At 43.9% G+C, this 25,951-nt stretch overlaps 1 protein-coding gene across 4 annotated transcripts in view; it reads left to right on the top strand.

Moving 5' to 3' along the window:
• The window catches only part of NHEJ1 (non-homologous end joining factor 1), a 91,226-nt gene that overhangs the window by 3,617 nt on the left and 61,658 nt on the right, over positions 1-25,951 (top strand). For all 4 annotated transcript variants that reach the window (XR_012421493.1, XM_005574340.4, XM_045367751.3 and 1 more), the window contains exons 4-5: positions 10,512-10,650; positions 11,567-11,625. Coding sequence is in view for 3 of the 4 variants with exons in the window: in XM_005574340.4 (XP_005574397.2) it covers positions 10,512-10,650; positions 11,567-11,625 (198 nt within the window). In the remaining variant the exon portion in view is untranslated. The remainder of the gene's footprint in view (positions 1-10,511; positions 10,651-11,566; positions 11,626-25,951) is intronic.

The raw sequence follows: 25,951 nt of genomic DNA, 5'->3' as shown, positions 1-25,951 counted from the left end.
TTTGAGATGAAGCTTTAGGTGCTTTTATTTTTTTGCAAACTTTGTTTGAAATTCTCCAATCAGAAAACTTTCCTTGACTATACAGAAGACAAAAAGGATTCTTGACTGTTACATCCTTTCCTTGCAAAAGGAGCAGAGTATTGAGTGTCTTTTTGCATTAATTAATTTATTCAGCTTTTTTTTTTTTTTTTTTTTTTTTTTTTTTGAGACAGAGTCTCGCTCTGTTGCCCAGGCTGGAGTGCAGTGGCGTGATCTTGGCTCACTGCAAGCTCCCTCTTCCCGGGTTCACGCTGTTCTCCTGCCTCAGCCTCCCAAGTAGCTGGGACTACAGGCACCCGCCACCGGGCCCGGCTAATTTTTTGTATTTTTAGTAGAGATGGGGTTTCACCATTCACAGGATGGTCTCAATCTCCTGACCTTGTGATCCATCCGCCTTGGCTTCCCAGAGTGCTGGGATTACCGGCATGAGCCATGTGCCCAGCCAATTTATTCAGCATTTTAAAAGCATCTACTATGGGCTGATTGTTGGTTATCCAGACCTGAAACAATATAGCCTCTTCCTGGAGTTCATAATCTAGTGAGAAGACAAACAGGAAATTATGATAAAGTATGATAGGTTCTTTGATTGAGGTAGACCCTGGATGGTTGAGGATTGGAGAAGACCTCTTTGAAGAGACTGTTACTGAGCTGAGTTTTGAAGATGAGTAGGATAAAATAAATAGAAAAGTCATTGTAGGCGAGAGGTGTAGAGATGTGTAAGGATGTGTAAGTGAGGGGCAAGTTCGGGAACTTCATGACTGCTGTGTAGATAGGAAGGAATGAGAAATGAGGGAGGCAGTGGCCAGATCTTGAAGGATTCTAATGAGTTTGGATTTTATCTCAAAGGCAACAGGATTCACTGAAAAACTTTAAACAGGAATTTTACATGATCCAATTCATGGTTTATCAAGAATATTCTGGCAACAGGGTAGAATATGTACCAGTGTTAGGTACCTTTCTAAACATGGTCTCATCATTTAATCCTTGCAGCTGTCCTTCAGGATAAGTATTATTGTCCCTGTTTTTCAGAGTAGGATACTGAGATTGAAAGTAACTTGTCCAAGGCCATCAGCTTATGAATAAATGAGCTGGAATTTGAATCCCAGAATAGTCTGGTCCAAAGCCTCATTTTTAGAGAGTAAGGGGATAATATCCTCTACTAACTCATAGCTTTATGTTTCCCAAGAGATTTTATTAGAAATGAAGAGTGGACATTAAAGACTAGTTTTCTGGAATAACAGACAGGGTTTCAGTCAGTAGCACTTAGGGGACAGGGTCTTCTTTGCGAAGCCTAAGAGTATAGATTTGTTAGCAGAGGGATCGGAAGACAAGAGGACATCATTTTTTTCTTCTTTAGTCTCTCACCGGGGATGTGATGCTTTGGCATCAATGGAAGACTGGATAGAAAGACTTTTTGAGAAACTGTTTGCTGATGTTTATTTTTGATTTGGAGCCCAGTAAAACTAGAACTGAGTGCTGAGAGAATTACTTATTCATTTATTAACTTCTAAGGCCTATCAACAGTGCTTAGCATATACTCACATTTGTTTATTTTAATTGAATTTCTTGTGAAATATTCCATCTTGCAAATAAATAAAATTTTAAAAATAAATTAAAAAATAAAATTAAAAGTTTTTTTTTGTAGAGATGGGGGTCTCTCTGTGTTGACCAGGGTGGTCTCAAATTCCTCACCTCAAGCAATCCTCCTGCCTTGGTGTTACAAGCCTGGCCCCATCCCATATTTTATCTATTTCATTTAAAACATTTAAACTTTCTAAGTAACACCAGGGGGCAGTGTTTCCTCAATAATGTTTGTTCTGGGACCAAACCATTTGGGTGACCTTTGGGAATCCCTAGCAATAGCTAATCTCATTTTGTATTACATGGACCTAGAAATGCAGAATATGTAGTGTGATTGTGGAGGCAGTTCTCCTTGGAGGCTCATGGACTCTAATAGTTTCTTCTTTCAAAAGAATACAGTAAGGAACACTAGTATAATGATATTACAATTATATAATATCTATATTATAATATAGATTAGCATATAAATATATGTAATATATAATACATACTATGTTAACATATGTTATGTTAATCTATATTAACATAATATATAATGATATAATGTAATATATATTATATAATATGTAATGATACAATATAACATGTAATATAGAATACAATATAATATAAAAGTATATAAAGAAAAACTAGCTATTCTAGGCAAATTCCTCTAATTGGGGAACTACATTAAAGGAAAGAGACATCAATGTTTAGGGAGGGATGAGTCTTGGTTTGCCATAGGAAGAAATTAGATTTGAGCAATTGATGAACAATTGTGCTTCAAGTTAAAATAAAATACTTATCATTAAAAGAAGAATGCCCCCCTAGGGAAATGCCTGAACTTGAGAGAGCTTTATATGGAAAAAGAGCCAGTGGACACGGGTAAGGATGTAGGTGGATACTATTTCAGGCTTGTGTGTATGTCTGTAAGGTCACACAGTCATAGTTTTTGTTTGTAACTCATTCTTGTGATCGTTTTCATTTAATTTTTTTGAATGAGTAATTCTTTAAAAAGGCAAACATTTCAAACAGCATTTAAGTGTATACAGTGAAAAAATAGATCTTTCTACCCCTTTCCCTAGTCCCTCCTTTTCCTTTTCCAAAGCAACTACCAATATCAGCTACTTGTGAATTCTTTTTTTTTTTGAGACGGAGTCTCGCTCTGTCGCCCAGGTTGGAGTGCAGTGGCGCGATCTCGGCTCACTGCAAGCTCCGCCTCCCGGGTTCACGCCATTCTCCTGCCTCAGCCTCCCGAGTAGCTGGGACTACAGGCGCCCACAACCGCGCCCGGCTAATTTTTTGTATTTTTAGTAGAGACGGGGTTTCACCGTGGTCTCGATCTCCTGACCTTGTGATCCGCCCGCCTCGGCCTCCCTACTTGTGAATTCTTAAAGCTATATGTGTATATACTGTATATATATCCTCATATAACCAAATATATATCTGTGTATATGTGTATTTTTTGACAAATAGTATCATGCTGTACACACTGTTTAGTACCTTCCTTTTTTCACTTAATTGTAGAACTTACCCACTGCTTCACTTGGCCAGCCTTAAAAAAAAGAACTTAGAGATTATTCATATCAACACATTCAGAGGACCTACCTTTGTGTTTTCTTTCTCTCTTTTTTTTGAGACGGAGTCTTGCTCTGTCGCCCATGCTGGAGTGCAGTGGCACGATCTCGGCTCACTGCAAGCTCCACCTCCCGGGTTCATGCCATTCTCCTGCCTCAGCCTCCAGAGTAGCTGGGACCACAGGCGCCCACCACCACGCCCGGCTAATTTTTTGTATTTTTAGTAGACACAGGGTTTCACCGTGTTAGCCAGGATGGTCTCGATCTCCTGACCTCGTGATCCACCCACCTCGGCCTCCCAAAGTGCTGGGATTACAGACGTGAGCCACCACACCCGGCCTGTGTTTTTAATGGCAACATAGCATTTAATTTCATGAATGTATCATATATTTAATTGATCTGCTATTAGTAGACACCTAAGTCTTTTGCCGTTATATACGGTAACTATCCTTGTATTTACTTTTTCTGCATGTAAATGTGTGAGTAAATTCCCCTAAGTGGAATAGCTGGGTCAAGGAATATTTGTATCTTTTAATCTTGCCACATAACATAATGCCAAATTGTCTTTCAGAGACATTATGCAGCTTAACTCCTTCCAGTTGTACACGAAAGAGGAGAATGCCGGTTCCTCATACTTCTCCAGCATAACATACTCACATTAACAAGCTAATGGTTCCTAAGTCTGCAAGAGTATTATGGAATATGTTAGGTTTTGGGTCTCTGCTTGCTTGCTTGCTCTCTCTCTCTCCCCCTCTCCCCCTCCTTTTCTTTCTTTTTCTTTCGAGATGAAGTCTCATCATATTGCCCAGGTTGGTCTTGAATTCCTCAGCTCAAGCGATCCTCTCACACTGGCTTACCAAAGAGTTGGAATTATAGCATAAGCCTCCGTGCTTGGCCCCAGGTCTCTGTGTTCTAACACTGAGTCCATCTTCATTTACGACAGACTTCATCTCTTTCTGTTTCCTGTTGTCTGTTCTTTCTAATGTCTAATATAAATTTTGATATTCCACATTTTAGCTTTCAGATTTGTCATGTCTTTGGACATTTTTTGATTCCTAGGAGCCACATCCAAAGGTTTCTTTTCTTTTTTTTTTTTTTGTGAGACGGAGTCTCGCTCTGTCGCCCAGGCTGGAGTGCAGTGGTGCGATCTTCTCTCACTGAAAGCTCCACCTCCCGGGTTCACACCATTCTCCTTCCTCAGCCTCCCGAGTAGCTGGGACTACAGGTGCCTGCCACCATGCCCGGCTAATTTTTTGTATTTTTAGTAGAGACGGGGTTTCACCGTGTTAGCCAGGATGGTCTCGATCTGCTCGAGACCAGGTGGATGACCTCGTGATCCACCTGCCTCAGCCTTCCAAAGTGCTAGGATTACAGGCGTGAGGCACCGCACCCGGAGGTTTCTTAGTGGCAGAAAGAGATAGGTTTTAGAACCAGCAGACTTGAATTTGTAACTCAGCTCCACCACTTTGAGACTACTTGTATTAATTTGGATAAGTACTGAATTTTTATGATTCAGTTTCTTCATCTGTAAATAAATCAACCACAACCTTACTGTCGAGTCATGAGGATTAAATAAAGGCACATATGAAATATCACTTATGTTTAGCATTATAGTGGACCTGTGAGGGCAAATATTTCAACTCCATAACTTTTCGTTTTAAAAGAGATGCTGGGGCCAGGCACAGTGGCTCACTCCTGTAATCCCAACACTTTGGGAAGCCGAGACAGGCAGATCACCCGAGGTCAGGAGTTCGAGACCAGCCTGGCCAACATAGCGAAACCCCGTCTCTACTAAAAATACAAAAATTAGCCGGGCATGGTGGTGCATGCCTGTAATCTCAGCTACTCAGGAGGCTGAGGCAAGATAATTGCTTGAACCCAGGAGGTAGAGGTTGCAGTGAGCTGAGATTGTGCCATTGAACTCCATCCTGGCCAGAGGGAGACTCTGTCTTTAAATAAAAAATAAATAAATAAATAAATAAATAAATAAATAAATAAATAAAAGAGATGCTGGGGATGATGGCTCATGCCTGTAATCCCATCAGTTTGGGAGGCCAAGGCAGGAGGATTGCTTGAGACTAGCAGTTTGGGACCAGCCTGGGCAACATAGTGAAACCTGTATCTACAAGAAAATAAAAAAATAAAAAAAATAGCTGGGTGTGGTGGCCTGTGCCTGTAGTCCTAGCTACTTGGAAGGCTGAAGTGGGAGAATCACTTGAGCCCAGGAGTTCAAGCCTGCAGTAAGCTGTGATTGCATTACTGTACTCCAGCCTTCACTGTATCTCCTGATATGATTCATCTTGATCTTTTTTGTTTATTTGTTTGTTTGTTTATGAGATGGGAGTCTTACTATGTTGCCCAGGCTGGTCTTGAACTCCTGGGCTTAAGTGATTCTCCCTCTTTAACCTGCAGAGTAGCTGGGATTACAGGTGTGTACCACCACATCCAGCTTCATTCATCTTGAGATGGAGACCTATCATTCTGCTCCCCTGCTCATGACTTATGAACACTTCTATGGAAAATCTGAAGACTTTGGAGAAAATTATGTATAGCTTTTCCTCTGAAAAAGATTAGCAACTCCTATTTTTATATCTGTTACACTTCCTAACCTCCTTAACTGTTGTGAGCTCTTTGATGGCAGAGGCCTCATAGGGTCAGAGTACATATTAGGAACCCAGTAGATACCTGTTGAATTGACTGATGAACTGTATATCTTCATATATTGCTGTCTATCAATTACGGGGAGTGTCCTTGACATCCTAAAGCACTTCAAGATTTTTCCTTATAGTGTCTGTGGATTTGCTTTGAACTATTTACACATTATTATTATTATTATTATTATTATTATTGTTATTTGAGATGAAGTCTCTCTCTGTCACCCAAGCTGGAGTGCGGTGGCATGATCTTGGCTCACTGCAGCCTCTGCTTCTCAGGTTCAAGTGATTCTTGTGCCTCAGTCTCCCGAGTAGCTGGGACTATAGGTGCGTGCCACCATGTCTGGCTAATTTTTTTTTTTTTTTTTTTGAGACGGAGTCTCGCTCTGTCCCCCAGGCTGGAGTGCAGTGGCCGGATCTCAGCTCACTGCAAGCTCCGCCTCCCGGGTTCACGCCATTCTCCTGCCTCAGCCTCCCTAGTAGCTGGGACTACAGGCGCCCTCCACCTCGCCGGGCTAGTTTTTTGTCTTTCTTAGTAGAGACGGGGTTTCACCGTGTTAGCCAGGATGGTCTCTATCTCCTGACCTCGTGATCCGCCCGTCTCGGCCTCCCAAAGTGCTGGGATTACAGGCTTGAGCCACCACGCCCGGCGACTGGCTAATTTTTTGTATTTTTAGTAGAGACAGGTTTCACCATGTTGGTCAGGCTGATCTCTCATTCCTGGCTTCAAGTGATCTGCCCATCTCAGCCTCCCAAAGTGCTGGGATTTTTTACACATTTTATCTAGTCTCTCATATGCCCATTAACACATATTTTCAAAATTTCTACTGATCATTAAGTTAAGGCTATCTGGTCTAAGGGAAATCATTTTAGTGTTCCTCTAACTTTGAAATGAATTATACCTCAATAATTCAGAATGATGTAACCCAATCCTATGAAATTATTTTAGCAGTTACAGTATTTACTGATAAAAAACTTTTTTAAAACCAAATAGACGTTGGGGTCTGACAGATAATTTCAGTTGCCTGGTATGGCATTATCATATTTAATTAGACATGATATTAATTAAAATCTGTTCCTTGTCATGTTTCATGTTGTTATATAATATTTACTGTCACTCAAAGAAATTGCTATTGAGGTAGCTATCCAGAGGGAAGCTGGTTATTAATTTAGGAGTTTCTGTTGTTTCAGTGCTGCCACCAGTTGGATGGTGTTGCTGCTTGGGTAGTAATGACAATTATTTCAATTCAAGTCATCAAATATTCACTGTCATTTATACAAGTATTTGCCTGTTTTCCTCCTGATCTACTTAAACAGTACCAAACTTTTTTTTTTTTTTTTTTTTTTTTTGAGATAAGGTCTCACTCTGTCACCCAGGCTGGAGTGCAGTGGTGTGATCTCGGCTCACTGCAACCTCCACCTCCTGGGCTCAAGCAATTCTCCCACCTCAGTCTCCCAAGTAGCTGAAAATACAGGCACGCCTCACCACACCTGGCTAATTTTTTTGTATTTTTAGTAGAGATGGGGTTTCACCATGTTGCCCAGGCTGGTCTCAAACTCCTAAGCTCAAGCGATCTGCCTGCCTCGGCCTCCCAAAGTGCTGGGATTACAGGTGTGAGCCACCATGCCCGCCCAGCAGGACCAAATTTAACAAAACAATTCCTAGGAAAGAAGATTGAGTGTAGAGCAGATACATTTTTCCAAAGCTGAACTTCTGCCACATTCTGAACAGTACTTCCTAGAGGGTTAAGTTTTTGCTAAGGACCTCAACTGGGGGTCAGTGCCAGGTTGGGATGTGCTATGTGGTAGAAGGAAGAGTCTAGTATCTATAGCTGGACTTTATTTCTGGCTCTCCCCTCTGTGCCAGAACCCTTCCATTTCTTGGTTTTTGGTTTTGGTACAAAAGCTGCTGCCACTAACTTCCTTTCTTTCCACCTCCCCACATCCAGTCTTTTCTCTTCTAATCTAACAGAAATGTGGAAAAAAGTCTTTTCCTCTTAATTTGAGCCAAAGCACAATTAGAACTTTTGGTAGTAACTTTTACCTAGAAAATGAATGGAAAATGAAAACACAAAGGTCTGAAAGAGGCCAGACGTCTGATCTGGATCCAGGTGAGTCTGGCTTGCACATATTATGGGACACTGTAGTACCTTTTCCTCGTTTCAAGCCTGTTGGGGTATCTTGTCTAAAAGTACTCCTTTTTCAGGTCTAGGACAGGGGTTGGCATACTATGGCCATGGGCCAGTTCTGGCTTTCTGCCTGTTTTTGTAAAGCTCTATTGGAACACAGCCACCTGATTTGTTTACATATTGTCTGTGGCTGCTTTTGTGCTACAACAGGAGAGTCAAGCAGTTGCAACAGGGACTGGATAGGCCACAAAGGGAAAAATATCGACTATCTGGCCTTTTTTTTTTTTTTTTTATGGAATCTTGCTGCGTCACCCAGGCTGGAGTGCAGTGGAGCGATCTCAGCTCACTGCGAGCTCTGCCTCCCAGGTTCATGCCATTCTCCTGCCTCAGCCTCCTGAGTAGCTGGGACTACAGGCGCCCGCCACCACGCCCAGCTAATTTTTTTGTATTTTTATTAGAGACGGGGTTTCACTGTGTTAACCAGGATGGTCTCCATCTCCTGACCTCATGATCCTCCCACCCCGGCCTCTCAAAGTGCTGTGATTACAGGCATGTGCCACCACGCCTGGCTAATTTTTGTAATTTTTGTAGAGACTAGGTTTCATCACGTCGCCCAGGCTGGACTCGAACTCCTGGACTCAAGCAATCCTCCCACCTTGGCCTCCCAAAATGCTGAGATTACAGGCATGAGCCACTGTGCCAGCCTAGCTATTTTTTCTTGACAGGTTAATGGACACCTTGTGTAGGTGAATTAAATGATTATTCTATTTAGCTATACCTTATCATATGAGAATATTACCCTATTTGTACAGCATTATGGCTGTGTTTGCATTCTTCTTACCTCTTGTTAAAAATGGGGGGTGTTGGCCGGGCGCGGTGGCTCACGCCTGTAATCCAGCACTTTGGAAGGCCGAGGCGGGCGGATCACAAGGTCAGGAGATCGAGACCATGGTGAAACCCCGTCTCTACTAAAAATAGAAAAAAATTAGCCGGGCGCAGTGGCGGGCGCCTGTAGTCCCAACTACTCGGGAGGCTGAGGCCGGAGAATGGCGTGAACCCGGGAGGCGGAGCTTGCAGTGAGCCGGGATTGTGCCACTGCACTCCAGCCTGGGTGACAGAGCGAGACTCCATCTCAAAAAAAAAAAAAAAAAAAAAATGGGGGGTGTGGGCTGGGCACAGTGACTCACACCTGTAATCCCAGCAGTTTGGGAGGCTGAGGCAGGCAGATCACCTGAGGTCAGGAGTTCGAGACCAGCCTGACCAACATGGTGAAACCCCGTCTCTACTAAAAATACAAAAATTAGCCGGACATTGTGGTGCGTGCCTGTAATCCCAGCTACTCAGGAGGCTGAGGCAGGAGAATCGCTTGAACCTGAGAGGTGGAGGTTGCAGTGAGTTGAGATCGTGCTACTGCATTCCAGCCTGGGCAACATGAGCGAAACTCCTTCTCAAAAAAAAAAAAAAAAAGGGTTGTGTGTAGAGTGGGTTGGCTTATACCTTCCTAGGCTAGTTCTTGGTAGGTGGCTTGCTTCTATTTTAACAATAACCTTAGACTACACTGCATTTGTGGGAACAGATTGAAACTCCAGGCTCCTTCTGGGCTATCATGAGCCCTGAAGTGGCTCTTAGTGTCTGTATCTAATTTGACTTTCAAGGGTCTTTACCTTCTGTTGATTTTTGTCTTCTGTTAACGCTTTAGCTAGTGTACTCTGTTTCTGCCACACTTCCTTTCTTGAGGGCTACTTGGATCTTCTGCTTTTCTTGTTTGTTTGTTTGTTTTCTTGTTGTTGTTTTGAGATGCAGTCTTGCTCTGTTGCCCAGGCTGGAATACAGTGGCGTGATCACAGCTCACTGCAGCCTTGACCTCCTTGGCTCAAGTGATCCTTCCACCTCAGCCTCCTGAGTAGTTGGGATTATAGATGCATTCTACCATGACTGGCTAATGTTAAAAATTCTTTTTTGGTAGAGATGGGGTCTTACTATGTTTCTCAGGCTGCTCTTGAACTCCTGGACTCAAGTGAATTCCTACCTTGGCCTCCCAGAGTGCTAGGATTATAGGCATGAGCCATCTCAGCTGGTGGGATCTTTTTTTTGAGAAAGTCTCACTCTGTCTCCCAGACTAGAATGCAGTGGTGCAATCTTGGCTCACTGCAACCTCTGCCTCCTGAGTTCAAATGATTCTCATGCCTCAGCCTCTCAAGTGGCTGGGATTACAAACACCTGCCACCAAGCCCAGTTAATTTTTGTATTTTTAGTAGAGGTGGGGTTTGACCATGTTGGCCATGCTTGTCTCAAACTCCTGACCTCAAGTGACCCACCCGCCCTGGCCTCCCAAAGTGTTGGGATTACAGACATTAGCCACTGCATCAGCCACCTTCTTAATATATGTAATTATTGTATGTATGTTTACATTCATGTAAATGGGTTACTTGCCTATGAAACTGTAAGTTTCTATAAGAACATTTATTTTCAGTATTTTTTCTAGTACCTAAACCGAATTGGAGAGTACTTTATAAGAGTCTTTTGGCTAATGGATATCTCTTCCATCAAAGGTCTCCCAACATTTGATTCGTCCTCTGATGGGCATGAGTCTGGCGTTACAGTGCCAAGTGAGGGAGCTAGCAACGTTGCTTCATATGAAAGACCTAGAGATCCAAGACTACCAGGAGAGTGGGGCTACGCTGATTCGAGGTGAGAGGACATTCTTGGAGGAGTCGGGTGGGGAGTGGTATAGATAGTCAAAGAGTCTTAGTAAAGAGGGAGACTCATTTGCGTTAGAGAGGTGCTTCCCCCAGGATGCCTGCTGAATACTAATCAGAAACTGGAGTCTTGATACTAGGTGACTCTTTTTTGTTTGTTTGTTTTGGAGATGGACTCTCACTCTGTCAACTTGGCTGGAGTGTGGTGGGTGATCTCAGCTCATTGCAACCTCCGCCTCCTAGGCTCAAGGATTCTTCTGCCTCAGCCACTCAAGTAGCTGGGATTGTGGATGCACGCCACCATGCGTGGCTAATTTTTTTGTGTTTTTAATAGAGATAGGGTTTCACCATGTTGGTCAGGCTGGTCTCGAACTCCTGACCTCAAGTGATCTGCCTGCCTTGGCCTCCCAAAGTGCTGGGATTATAGGCGTGAGCCACTGTGCCTGGCCTGGGTGACACTTTTCTCTGCCTCGAATACCTGACTGGAGCCCAAGTGGCCAATAGAAGCTGTAACTGAGTCCAGACATGCCCTAGGCAATGGCGGGGAAAGACTTTGGAAAGGAGCCAATAACTATACAGAATTATACCAGAGCAACATGGACTTGGGAGTTTAGGAAGTTTCATGGCTCCAACTTCAGAATAAAAATTCAATTTGGCCTTTGTTTTTGTGGCAGGAAAAACTCCTAGAGCAGATGCTACCACCAAACCTGCCATTTGTTGCTAATCACCCTCTCCCACTACTGTTTGCCCACATGCTCTGAGCCCTTCTTCTCCCACTGAACTAGGTGTCTCTGCATGATGCACCTTCCTCCTCTTTCCTAAGTAACCCTGTTTTGTTCCCTTTCTATCAGGTAAGAAGCTTATCCTATATGACTCATGTTTCTTTTCTTTGTTCCTTCTTATTACAGATCGATTGAAGACAGAACCATTTGAAGAAAATTCCTTCTTGGAACAATTTATGATAGAGGTAAGGTATTTGTTATTTTCTTGTGTGTCTTTGCCCTACTTCCTCTTTCCAGGTGCCCGAGTGACCACTTGTGTTTTGGGTATTAGGTGGCTTGTGTGGTTGGAATGCCCTTTGTCCAAAAAAGTTGCCCATAGAAAGTCTGATAAGGCTTGAGATGTACTTAGGGAGGATGAGGGGAAGAAGGGGGAAAGAACGGAGGAGGCGAAAGTGGGCTGATTGATACTTATAAAACATCTCTGTTAAAGTACCAGGGATTTCATTTGGAATTCTCTAACCTTGGAAAGGTTGGTTGACCAGTTGTTAAATTTTTGCTTGTTGAGATCTGGTCATAAGGTCTGGACTGTAGAGCAGAAGGGTAGGCGTCATTACTTGTCTAGGCCCTTTCAGGATCCAGCAGGAGACGAAGGTAAAAAGCTTAGGGCTACCATTTGGGAGCTGTCTTGTGGGCACAGTAGGTTGTGGAAAATCACAGTGTTTATACAAGGGGACTGGCAAAGGAATGAATGGGGAGTAGATAATTGTGGCCTGTCAGAAGCTCCTGCCTAGGTTTCCCTTCTAAGGATTGAGCTCAGCCAAAAGAAACATCTATTAAATGCCAAATAGGGAAAGTATTAATAATAGTGACCTTTGATTATGCCAGTCAGTATTGATCTTCTTCCCTCACTCTTCTGTGACTTGTTGGTTATACAGTTAGTACCTTAGTATTATTGCCCCATTTTCTTTTTTCTTTTTCTTTTCTTTTTTTTTTTTTTTGAGATGGAGTTTCGCTCTTATTGCCCAGGCTGGAGTGCAATGTGCGATCTCGGCTCACCACAACCTCCGCCTCCCAGGTTCAAGCAATTTTCCTGCCTCAACCTCCTGAGTAGCTGGGATTACAGGTGTGTGCCACCACGCCCAGCTAATTTTGTATTTTAGTAGAGATGGGATTTCTCCATGTTGGTCAGGCTGATCTGGAACTCCTGACCTCAGGTGACCACCTGCCTTGGCCTCCCAAAGTGCTGGGATTACAAGTGTGAGCCACTGTGCGCAGCCTATTGCCCCATTTTCTAATTATATATATTACCCAAGTTGGTACTTTATCATGTAAGTAAATAATGCTATTATAATCTGGTGTTATATATAGATTATTTATATTTCTGCATTGTCTTCTGGATTAATTTGTAAGCTCTTTGTGGACAGGGTCTCTGTCCCATACCTCTTTTGAAACCTAAATTAGCACTTTTTAAAGGGCTAGGCATAAAGCAAGTATTCTTTATTTGGAACCTCCCGTTCTGCCTCTGCGCATTGACTGAGCTACAATGCTTGGGGTCTAAACACTAAATGCAAAAAATGTGAGATAGGTGCTCAGTCCAGGTACTGAAGCAATTGTAAGTCTGGAGAAGAAGGAAAACTTGTATTGCTAAGTCCTGAAACAGAAAAGTTTTCAAGTCGTTTTGTTGTTGTTGTTGTTTTTGTTGTTTTGTTTTGTTTCTTTTGAAATAGAGTCTCACTTGCTCTGTCACCCACACTGGAGTACCATGGCACAATCTTGGCTCACTGCAACCTCCCTCTCCCGGGTTCAAGCAATTCTTCTGCCTCAGCGTCCCAAGTAGCTGGGATTACAGGCACGCACCACCACACCCAACTAATTTTTGTATTTTTAGTAGAAACAGGATTTCACTATGTTGATCAGGCTGGTCTTGAACTTCTGGCCTCAAGTGATCCACCCTCCTTGACCTCCCAAAATGCTGGGATTATAGATGTGAGCCACCATGCCCAGCCTAGAAAAGGTTTCAAGTTTTTATGGGTAAAGAGAGACCATTAAACCTAAACTTGTGACTGAGAGAGATTTCTTAGGCCGTTTTTCTCTTAGATAGCTTCCCCTGTCTATAAGTTTAGGTATTAAGGCTGGGGATAACATACTGGTTCCCTGCCTCATCCCCTTAGTTAAGCACTGCAAGGCTTGTTCTTAGCTCAGTAGAGAGGTCTCTTCCTGATCTAGTGCCTGCATACCTACCCAGCTTGACTTCTTAACATTTTTCTCTATGTACTTTATGCCTTAGCTATATGGAATGACTTTTAATTTCCCCAAATGCTGTTTTATCTTATCTTTAGGTACACATTCTTCCCATGATCTAGAATGCCCAATGTTCTGGCCTTATCTAACTTGTAAACTTCTTTTTTTTTTTTTTTTGAGACGGAGTCTCACTCTGTTGCCCAGGCTGGAGTGCAGTGGCGTGATCTCGGCTCACTGTAAGCTCTGCCTTCCGGGTTCACGCCATTCTCCTGCCTCAGCCTCCCGAGTAGGTGGGACTACAGGCGCCAGCCACCATGCCCGGCTAATTTTTTGTATTTTTAGTAGAGACGGGGTTTCACTGTGGTCTCAATCTCCTGACCTTGTGATCTGCCCACCTCGGCCTCCCAAAGTGCTGGGATTAAAGTCATGAGCCACCGTGCCTGGCCCTAACTTGTAAACTTCAATTAATCTTCTAGATGTCAGCTTCACATTGTTTGGGAGACCTTTCTGTACTCTGCTTGTAAGGACTATTCTTCTTCCCTGCTGCTATAGTACCTTGGATTATACCTCTGTTTTACCTCTTATAACATTGTAATATTACTGTTTGTACATTTGCAAGGCTATGGCTTTCTCCTCCACTGATCTGTGGACTCTCTGAGGCAAGGACCATGCTGAATGCATTTCTATATCCCCAGCACTGTGCATGGTGCCACAGGTAGTAAGTCTTTGATAAGTTTGGGTTAATTTTTTGAGAAGTCTAAGCTAGGGGAATTTTATAAAAATTATGACAGTGTGGCCTGTGGATACAATGTTACTTTTTTTTGGCTGGAGTGCAGTGGGGTGATCTCAGTTCACTGCAACCTCTGCCTCCCGGGTTCAAGAGATTCTTGTGCCTCAGCCTCCTGAGTAGCTGGGATTACAGGTGTGCCCCACCACGCCCTGCTAATTTTTGTATTTTTAGTAGAGGTAGGGTTTCACCATGTTGGCCAGGCTGGTTTTGAATGCCTGGCCTCATGCAGTCCATCCACCTTGGCCTCCCAAAGTGCTGAGATTACAGGCGTGTAATTAGCCACTGCACCTGGCTCAGTGTTGCTTATTAGACCTGTATTTGGGGCCTTCAGTTATTCTCATGGCTCATTTTGCAGCTTTGGATAAATCACTTCTCATTTGTAAAATTAGAGGCTTATCGTTTTCATACTATAGGTTGGGAGGAGCCCTGCAGAATTGAATGAGAAGGCATATAGAATTTAGGTGGCAGCACAGGAAGAGTATTAGTGTTTTGGAACCAGCTACTTCAAGAATACTGGTCCCGTAGGTTCTAGGTGGATCAATCTCATAGACTTATAGAATTTTATTTTATCTGGAAAGGAAGTGAGAGATAGGTAGTTGTAGTTATAGCTTTCTATTTTATAGATGAAGAAGTTGAGCCTCAGAGAGGTTAAGTGACTTGCCTAAGGTCATATAGCTGTAGCTTTATGTTTAGGACTTCCCACATTTCTTTTTTTTTTTTTTTTTTTTTTTTTTTTTTTTGAGACGGAGTCTCGCTCTGTCGCCCAGGCTGGAGTGCAGTGGCGCGATCTCGGCTCACTGCAAGCTCCGCCTCCCGGGTTCCCGCCATTCTCCTGCCTCAGCCTCCTGAGTAGCTGGGACTACAGGCGCCCGCCACCGCGCCCGGCTAATTTTTTGTATTTTTAGTAGAGACGGGGTTTCACTGTGGTCTCGATCTCCTGACCTTGTGATCCGCCCGCCTCGGCCTCCCAAAGTGCTGGGATTACAGGCTTGAGCCACCGCGCCCGGCGACTTCCCACATTTCTTGACACATAGTCTAGGATTATCTCTGTTTTGTTTTGCTACTTTAACTGGTTGTACACACCAGTTAGGAGAGATATAAGGGCTAGGATAATATGGAATTCTTGTGACCTCTGGGGTCATTGCACTGTCCTCAGAATGTCCTGTATAGCTGCTAGAACTGAAAGGTTTCCTACTGGGGCTGTAGAACTTATGACTGCTGCATCTTTTTAGTTACTCTGCTTGCCCGGGGTCCTACAAACAGGACACAGAAGGGTCATGGGGTCACCCAAGACTGAACTGAAAGGATGTGCCATCAAAATAAGCAACATGGAATAGGAAGATAAACAAACCAGGGAGAGAGCTCGGGATGAAGGCACAGGGGGGCCAGGGCTGGTGTCAGAGGGCCATGCGGTCATTGCCTGGGGTCAGTTTTTAAAATTCTCATTGGGATTATTACTAGGCAAGAGGCTATAGACAATAAGGCACAGGGGGCAGTAGGCCAGGCAGGTTGCTAGGATACTGAGGCTCGGGAAAATAAGAATTGAGCAGGGGTTACTTCTCCCTATTTGGTCCTTTTGTTTTTCCACTTTCTCTAAGAGCCTCTGATTTCTCAATTCTGGGGAACCCAAGGAGCTAATTGATAGTGGCCTAACTAGAGGGGGAATACTGACAATGTTGACTCAAGTCAAGGCTGGGTAGTGTGCCTGTTGGCATGATCTTCATGGAGGCCAAGAACCCTATATAGGGCATTTTATAGGACTGGGAGTTGAGAGGCATCTTTAGGAGTGAAAGAAGAGTCAGGGACTTAGGGACTGTTGTTACATGGCAGTAGGAACTGTATGAAAAAGGAAGTTTAGGATGACTGGGCAGAGCCCACTCTCAGTCTAGTCCACTGGAGGGAGTTCCTTCCCCTGGCCCTGTCCATGCCTCGCTCTCTCCATCTGGTTGCCATCAGGCTGTGTGGCTGCTGGCGGGCTCTTTATTTATTTATCCCAGTGTAATGGGGTGAGGAGGGAGCTGGCCTAAGGCTGGCATTCCAAGGCCATGCCACTGAGCCACAGGCGGTTTGCATGGGTGTGTGAGTCACTGGGGCTGCATGCTGCTCAAACCAGACGCGGCCAGGCTCAGGGACAGCAGGCAGCCCAAAATAGAGCCCCGCCCTCTACAGCTGGCAACCCCTGGCTAGGAATCAGCTCTTGACACCAAAACCTGGGCAGTTGCATGAAGTTGGCTTCCTTTGGTAGGGGTCCCTTAGCAGAGATGGAGATTTTGCAATTCTTTTTTTTTTTTTTTTGAGATAGAGTCTCACTCTGTCGCCCAGGCTGGAGTGCAGTGGCCGGATCTCAGCTCACTGCAAGCTCCGCCTCCCGGGTTCACGCCATTCTCCTGCCTCAGCCTCCCGAGTAGCTGGGACTATAGGCGCCCGCCGCCTCGCCCGGCTAGTTTTTTGTATTTTTTTAGTAGAGACGGGGTTTCACCGTGTTAGCCAGGATGGTCTTGATCTCCTGACCTTGTGATCCGCCCGTCTCGGCCTCCCAAAGTGCTGGGATTACAGGCTTGAGCCACCGCGCCCGGCCGAGATTTTGCAATTCTTTCCTCCTCTTTCTTCATAGGAGGGTATTCAGCATAGCAGTTGTTCTTACTGCTGCATTCTGAATGCCTTATAAGTCTTAAATAATCTGTTCAGTATAATACCTTAGCTAAGAAATTAGGGGGCTATAGTTAACGTTGATTTGACTTAGCATCCTAAATGCAGCCATGGTTGTTATATTCTGTCTAGTTTTAGTTACTGTCTTCAGCTCCTGTCTGGTTGCAGCCTGATTCTAGAGCAGATACTTTAAGCTATGAAGATAGTCACTGCTGCTCTTATGAAGCAACAGCTTATATCACTTGGGGAAGATGGGCAATGCTTTAACTTGAAAATTGCCATCCTTTTAAGCTTGTTCACAGTTCTACTTGTTTTTTTTGGCTGGCTCTCCATCTTCTGCCTGCCTCTTAAAGGTTAGTGTTTCCCAGGATCAGGTCCCCGATCCTCTGATGCTACACTTTCATTCCTCTGGGTCGTCTCCTCTAGACACCAGCGTCAACTATTGTTGGTACATCACTGAATACCAATTTTATATCTCCACTGTGTTTTAGGCCCATATTTCTTTCTGCATATTTGGCATTTCTACCTGGATGTCCCACATAAAGCACATCCTGAACATGTCCAAAATGAATTATCTACTCCCCCAGACTATTTCTCTTATATTCCTTAAATTGGGGAATTATACCATTATCCGTTCAGTTTTCTAAGCTAGAAATTTGGGAGTCACCCACTTTCCTCTTTGTCCTTACTTTCAAAGCCTAATTTATTGACTGTCTTTTGAATCTGCCTGTCTTCTCTATTCCAGCTTCCGTTGTCTGAGATTAGCCATTTTTCTCTCCCCTTTCCCCCACCCACCCCCCCCTTTTTTTTTGAGACCAAGTCTCACTCTGTTGCCCAAGCTGGAGTACAGTGGCATGATCTCAGCTCACTGTAACCTCTGCCTCCTGGGTTCAAGCAATTCTCATGCCTCAGCCCCCTGCGTAGCTGGGAATACAGGCTTGAGCTACCACACCTGGTTAATTTTTGTATTTTTTGTAGAGATGGAGGTTCACCATGTTGGCCAGGCTGGTCTTGAACTCCTGACCTCAGGTGATCCACCTTCCTCGGCCTCCCAAAGTGTTAGGATTACAAGTGTGAGCCACTGTGCTTGCCCTTTCTGTCCCTTTTTTGGCTTGACCATGCAGCAGCCTCCTAACTTGTCTCCTGGTCAGTTCTTATTCCCCTGCAGTTGAACTTGTAGTTTTGTCAGAGTGATGTCTTTGAAACCGAAACTTGATTATGCCACTTTTTTGCTTAGAATCCTTTAGTGGTTCCCAGTTTCCTACAGGATAAAGTTCAAACTCCTTGCATGCCACACATGATCATTTATGATTTGATCCTGTTGACCTCTTCAGCCTGCTCCTCTAGCATTCCACTATAGCGCCTTTAAATACCATCTTGTGATGAATCCCACATTTATTCTTCACTGTAGATCTTACCCTGAAACTCCAGACTGTTCAACATTTTCATGAAGAAGTCTGAAAAATATCTTAAATTCAACATGTCCAAAATTGAACTTCCAGTCTTATGCCCAGATTTGCTTTTCCAACAACTCCTTCCCATCTAAGTTGATGGAAGGTTCATTCTTTCACTTTTAGTTGGGTGAAAAAACCTTGGAGTCATCCTGACTGCTGTCCTCTCACTTTCTACAGTCAGTCCATCAGCAAATCCTGTTGGCTCTACCTTAAAACTATGCCCATATTCCCATCTCTGCTGCTACCATACTGGAGCCACCATCATCTCCTACCTGCATTATGGCAAAAACCTCCTTACTGGTATCCTGCAGCTACTCCTACCCTCTCCTGGCCTATTATCAACAAAACAATCTTATTAAGTTACAAGATATTCTTCTGCTCAAAGCCCTTCACTGGCTTAACACTTCATGTATAGAGTAAAATCCAAAGACTTCACCATGGCCTGTAAAACCCTATATGATCTTATAGAACTCTCTTACCTTTCTTACCTCATCTCCTACAGTTCTCCCTCATTCACTCCACTGCATACACACTGGCCTCTTGCTGTTTTTCTAACGCTCTAAGCATGCCCTGCCTTTAGTCCTTTACATTGGTTGTTCCCTCTGCCTGGAATGTTCTTTCTTCAGATATTTGTGTGGCCAACTTCCTCACTTCCTTAAAGTCTGTAGTAGTTATCCATTGTTGTGTAACAAATTGTCCGAAAATGTAATGGCTTAAAATAACACACATTTATTATCTTGCAGGTTTCTGAGAGTCAGGAATCTGGGAGCAGCTTAGTGGGTGCGATTCTGGCTCAGCATCTCTCATGAGTTGCAGTCAATATGTCAGCTGGTAAACGCAGTCATTGTAAGATCTGGATAATTCATATCCAAGCTTTCTCATGTGGCTGTTGGCAGGAGGTGCCATTTCTTGCCACATGGCCTGTCCATAGGGCTACTCACAGGACCTGGTTTCCTCCAGAGCCAGTGATCCAAGAGACAGAGACCAAGGCCGGTTGTGGGGCTCATACCTGTAATCCCAGCACTTTGGGAGGCCAAGGCGGGCGAGGTCAGGAGTTCAAGACCAGCCTGGCCAACATGGCAAAACTCCCTCTCTACTAAAAATACAAAAATTAGCTGGATGTGATGGCATGCACCTGTAATCCCAGCTACTCAGGAGGCTGAGGTGGGAGAATTGCTTGAACCCGGGAGGCGGAGGTTGCAGTGAGCTGAGATCACACCACCGCACTCCAGCCTGGGTGACAGAATGAGATTCTGTCTCAAAAAGAAGAAAAAAGAAAAAAAAGAAAATGAGAAATGAAACCAAGACCAAATGGACCTGCAGTCCTTTTATAACCTAATTTCAGAAGTTACATTCTATCACTATCTCACTGTATTCTTTTTATTAGAAATGAGTCTGGCCGGGCGCGGTGGCTCAAGCCTGTAATCCCAGCACTTTGGGAGGCCGAGGCGGGTGGATCACAAGGTCAGGAGATCGAGACCATCCTGGCTAACATGGTGAAACACCGTCTCTACTAAAAGTACAAAAAACTAGCCGGGCGAGGTGGCAGGCGCCTGTAGTCCCAGCTACTCGGAGGCTGAGGCAGGAGAATGGTGTAAACCCGGGAGGGGGAGCTTACAGTGAGCTGAGATCTGGCCACTGCACTCCAGCCTGGGCGACGGAGCGAGACTCCGTCTCAAAAAAAAAAAAAGAAATGAGTCACTAAGTCTAGGTCACAGTTAAGTGGAGGGTAATTAAACTTCACCTCTTAAGGGGAGCTGTGTCAAAGAATTTGGAGACATAGCTACATAGACTACATCCATCTACATGGACTACAACAATGTCTTTATTCAAATGTTACCTTCCCAATAGAGTGTACCCTGACCACTCATTTAAAGTTGTAAGCTCCATTTCTCCTGCTTTGCACCTTAGAACTCCTATTTCACCTTACTATCCTCTACTTTTTATTTTTTCCATAGCATCTAGTTTCCAACATATTGCCATAACATTTACTTATTTTATTATGCTTATTGTTTATGGTCTACTTCCTGTCAGTTAGAGTGTAAGCTCAACAAGGACAAAGATGTATGTTTTGTGCACTGGTCTAGCCCAAGTGCCTAGAACAGTGCCTCCACACATAGTAGGGACTCTATAAGTATTTGTTGAATAGATGAAGGACTTGTATCTTCCCACTCTTTTTTATTTTCCTCATCTTACGAATAGGCCATCAAATAATCACCTGTTGGTAGCCTTAGACATAGGCAGCCTCACATGTAATAGATGAATAGCTTATATTCCCATTCTACTACCTGCCTTATTTCTTTGGCATTTATGTTTTCTGAAAGGCAGTCCCAACTTTGGGATGAAGTATATATAAAGCTTGAATCTTTTATTATTGAGAAATCCCAGAACCTCTCTTTTTTTAGAGCCAGTTAAGAGACTGATACCTCAAAAGTCAAAAGAGTGAGTACTTAACAAAATCCTGGAAAGAAAATTAGTCATAGAGTCACAAGGGCTCCAATTCCACAGTTGGAAGGGCTACCCTTTTGCCATGTACCTATTGTTCAATAGGTAGAGCAAGCCATAGGATCCAGGGTGTTTTTTTAGTATCCTTGTGGGCATCATAAAGAAGGATAGGTCTAGATGCATGAGAATATGGTCCCTCCTATTGTGTGTGTCAGTTCTCTGACCTAGAAAAACTTGCAGTTAGTTCATCCTTTCAGTATTCGGTCAGGTGCACGTGGGCTGAATGAGGTTCTGTGAACATATAAGGTATGATAATTATTGCCATCCCAAAGAGCTTACAGTGCTTAGTTAATGATAATAAGGGCCACAGTAATGGAGTGATTAGAAAAAGCTTTCTATAAATGGCAGGACTTGAACTGGGCTTTGATTGAGGTTTTGATTGAAAACTATGTGGAAGGCATTTTAGGTGGGAAGCACATGGGCAAAAGATGGAAAATAAGAATAAGAATGGATGAGAGGCCGGGCGCGGTGGCTCAAGCCTGTAATCCCAGCACTTTGGGAGGCCGAGACAGGCGGATCACGAGGTCAGGAGATCGAGACCATCCTGGCTAACACGGTGAAACCCCGTCTCTACTAAAAATACAAAAAAACTAGCCGGGCGAGGTGGCGGGCGCCTGTAGTCCCAGCTACTTGGGAGGCTGAGGCAGGAGACTGGCGTGAACCCGGGAGGCGGAGCTTGCAGTGAGCTGAGATCCGGCCACTGCACTCTAGCCTGGGCGACAGAGCGAGACTCCGTCTCAAAAAAAAAAAAAAAAAAAAAAAAAAAGAATGGATGAGGATTAGTAGAAAATAAAGTTAGCAAGATAATAACTTGAGGCTAAATTGTGGGAGCCTTAAATGTTGGGCTGGCAGATTAGTGTTTTATTCTGAAAGTGGTTTTCAGCTTTTTTTTTTTTTTCGCCTGTAACATTTATTTCTCCACTTAGTTCAGTTGTTAACAACTGTCATTATGTGCAGTGATTCTCAAGCAGGGACACATCTCCTAGGAAGGAGATGGGGCACATTCTCCTTGCACTTATTATTTACTGTTGCAGATAGTGGGAAGCCATCGAAAATTTTGACTGGAGAATTGACATATGAAGGTAATCTTTAGGAAGATTAGGCCCTTGGTCATATGCTTATGTGATTTGAAGAATAGTGATGCCATTGATAGACTAGGAAGATCATGGGTGGGGTCAGTTAAACCGTGGGCATATAAAAGAATGGTTTTCCTTATTAAAAATATGAATGTACCAGTATTTGAGCTCTGGAATGAAGGCTTATTCATTCCAGAATGAAATCTGGAATGAAAATCTCCAGGGAGGAAGGTATGGCTGTGCATGTTTCTCAACTACAGTTTTTTTTCTAAATTTCGCCTTCTCTTCTGAATCCTGTAGTAACCAGGGGTCACCACTTCTTCTTTTTTTCTCAAGAATAGCTAAAAAGACCTTTTTATTTTCCTTTTGCAAAGGTTTATAAGGGCTTATGCTTTCAAAAGGAAATTTGTTAGAAATTTTTTTTTTTTTTTTTTTTTTTTTGAGACAGAGTCTCACGCTGTTGCCCAGGCTGGAGTGCAGTGGCGCGATCTCGGCTCACTGCAAGCTCCGCCTCCCGGGTTCACGCCATTCTCCTGCCTCAGCCTCCTGAGTAGCTAGGACTACAGGCGCCCGCCACCGCGCCCGGCTAATTTTTTGTATTTTTAGTAGAGACGGGGTTTCACTGTGGTCTCGATCTCCTGACCTTGTGATCCGCCCGCCTCGGCCTCCCAAAGTGCTGGGATTACAGGCTTGAGCCACCGCGCCCGGCCAGAAATTTTAAAGTAAATTTTTTTTTTTTTTTTGAGACGGAGTCTCGCTCTGCCGCCCAGGCTGGAGTGCAGTGGCGTGATCTCCGCTCACTGCAAGCTCCGCCTCCCAAGTTCACGCCATTCTCCTGCCTCAGCCTCCTGAGTAGCTGGGACTACAGGCACCCACCACCGCGCCCGGCTAATTTTTTGTATTAGTAGAGATGGGGTTTCACTGTGGTCTCGATCTCCTGACCTTGTGATCCGCCCGCCTTGGCCTCCCAAAGTGCTGGGATTACAGGCGTGAGCCACCACGCCCGGCCAAAGTAATTTTTTTTCTTTCTTTTTCTTTTTTTTTGTTGAGATGGAGTCTCTCTCTGTCACCCAGGCTAGAGTACAATGGCATAATCTCGGCTTACTGCAAGCTCTGCCCCCTGGGTTCATGCCATTCTCCTGCCTCAGCCTCACGAGTAGCTAGGACTACAGGCGCCCGCCACCACGCCCGGCTAATTTTGTTTTGTATTTTTAGTAGACCCGGGGTTTCACCATGTTAGCCAGGATGGTCTCGATCTCCTGACCTCATGATCTGCCTGCCTTGGCCTCCCAAAGTGCTGGGATAACAGACGTGAGCCACCGTGCCCGGCATTTTAAAGTAATTTTTTAAAAAAATTGTTAACATTTTGAGAGAGAACAAAAAGGAAATCAATATAGAAAGTACAAATGGGGCTGGGAGTGATGGCTCAGTGGTGGCTTAGTTCAGTTGAGGTCGCGAGTTTGAGATCAGCCTGGCCAACATGGCGAAACCCCATCTCTACTAAAAATAAGAAAACTAGCTGGGTGCAGTGGTGGGTGCCTGTAATCCCAGCTACTCAGGAGGCTGAAGCAGGAGAATCACTTGAACACGGGAGGCGGAGGTTGCAGTGAGCTGAGATTGTGCCACTGCACTCCAGCCTGGGCAACAGAGCAAAACTCCGTCTCAAAGAAACAAACAAATCAAGAAACCAAGTAGGGGCTAGGCGTGGTGGCGCACGCCTGTAATCCCAACAGTTTGGGAGGCTGAGGTGGGTGGATCACCGGAGGTCAGGAGTTTGAGATGAGTCTGGCCAACATGGTAAAACTCCATCTGTACTAAAAATACAAAAATTAGCTGGGCTTGGTGGCACAGGCCTGTGATCACAGCTACTTGGGAGACTGAGGGAGGAGAATTGCTTGAACTCTGGAGACTGAGGTTGCAGTGAACCAAGATTACATCATTGCACTCCAGCCTGGGTGACAAAGAGAGACCTTGTCTCAAAAAAAAAAAAAAAAAAAGGAAGAAACCAAGAGGGAATACATTATGAGAAAGACACTGTCTCAAAAAAAGAATGAAAGAGGACAAAGTGGGTAAAAATTATCCATTTTGGGTTTCTGATTCTAAGAATCCCAATAGCAAAGGACTTTCCCATATCTCAAATTCTCTTATCCTAAAAAATCTCAAAACCAGATTATTACAAAATCATATATCTATAGGGGCCAGTCATATTACATAAATATGTATATCAGGCTGGATGGAAGACAATAGAGAGTTGTAGGGGCCTGTGGAAAACAAAATCATGCATGTTCCTATATCTATATCCAGATAGGCTAGCATAGTTGAACAGACTCCGCTCCAGGAGGTTGTATATCTTACTTCACTCAGAGGAAGTTACCAACTCTGCCAAATTGAAAACTGTTTTTTCCTCTGTTTTGCTCCACCAAATCCACCATCAGTCTCTCATTTGGTTTATTTATTTATTTATTTTCTAATAGAGACAGGATCTCGCTACGTTGCCGAGGGCTGGTCTTGAACTCCAACTCCTGGCTCGAGCAATTCGCCTGCCACGGCCTCCCAAAGTGCTGGGATTATAGGCGTGAGCCATTCTTACTTGCTTTAAATCTCCAGTCTGAGAAATATGGTTCAGATTTGATTTGTGAGGCAGTGATGATTGATGTTTGATGTCTTCTTTTTTTTTTTTGAGAAGGAATCTTACTCTGTCCCCTAGGCTGGAGTGCAGTGGGCGATCTCAGCTCACTGCACCCTCCACCTCCTGGGTTCAAACAATTCTCTTGCCTCAGCCTCCCAAGTTGCTGGGATTACAGGCACTTGCCACAACGCCTGGCTAATTTTTTTTTATTTTTGGTAGAGACAAGGTTTCACCATGTTGGCCAAGCTGGTCTCAAACTCCTGACCTTGAGTGATCTGCCCGCCTTGGCCTCCCAAAGTGCTGGGATTACAGGCATGAGCCACTGTGCCCGGACTTGATGTCTTACTTCTGACAAATACCTAGCCCTTTTGGGCCTAACCTATAAGCTTCATGTACCTCCAGAGATTTTTGTGAAGATTTACACAGTTGAGTCTCTCTCCTCTTCCCCCTAGTAGAAGGGTTTCATAAAAATCCATTTGTTACAGTATGGTCATTTAATAATGCCTTAGCCTATTTTTTACAAAATCAATGGCTTATTTATAATTAGACTTAATTTAAAAACATAAGATGAAGATTTTTTTCACATACATGTTGAATATATACATATGTTTATTTATTTATTTATTTTTTCATTGAGACAGAGTTTCGCTCTTGTTGCCCGGCTGGAGTGCAATGGCGCAATCTCGGCTCACTGCAACCTCTGCCTTCCAGTTTCAAGCGATTCTCCTGTCTCAGCCTCCCGAATAGCTGGGATTACAGGAGCCCACCACACCACACCCGACTAATTTTTGTATTTTTAGTAGAGACGGGGTTTCACCATGTTGGCCAGGCTGGTCTCGAACTCCTGACCTTGTGATCCACCCACCTTGGTCTCCCAAAATGCTGGGATTACAGGCGTGAGCTACCGCACCTGGCCACATGTTGAATATAAATGGATTATGGGACATACAAGTGAGAATGCCTAGGAAAGAGTTGAAAAAGTACAGTTGAAGCTCAGGTAGAAAAAAAGGATCTACAGAAATAGATTTGAGAATCTTCTACAAAGAAGTGATATTTGATGCCATGAGAATGGATGGATCTTTAACTGGGCAGAGTATGGAAAAAAGAATAAAGACCCAAAGATTGAGATTTGGGGAATAGTCATAACTGGAAGGAGTAATAGGAGCCAGTGATGGAAATGTGAGACAGGAAGATAATCAGAATAGCATAGTAGATTAGCCAAGAAAG

This window comes from Macaca fascicularis, chromosome 12, assembly GCF_037993035.2.
Source record: "Macaca fascicularis isolate 582-1 chromosome 12, T2T-MFA8v1.1".
NCBI classification, from domain to species: Eukaryota; Metazoa; Chordata; class Mammalia; order Primates; family Cercopithecidae; genus Macaca; species Macaca fascicularis.
This window is presented reverse-complemented; position numbering and strand designations above follow the sequence as displayed.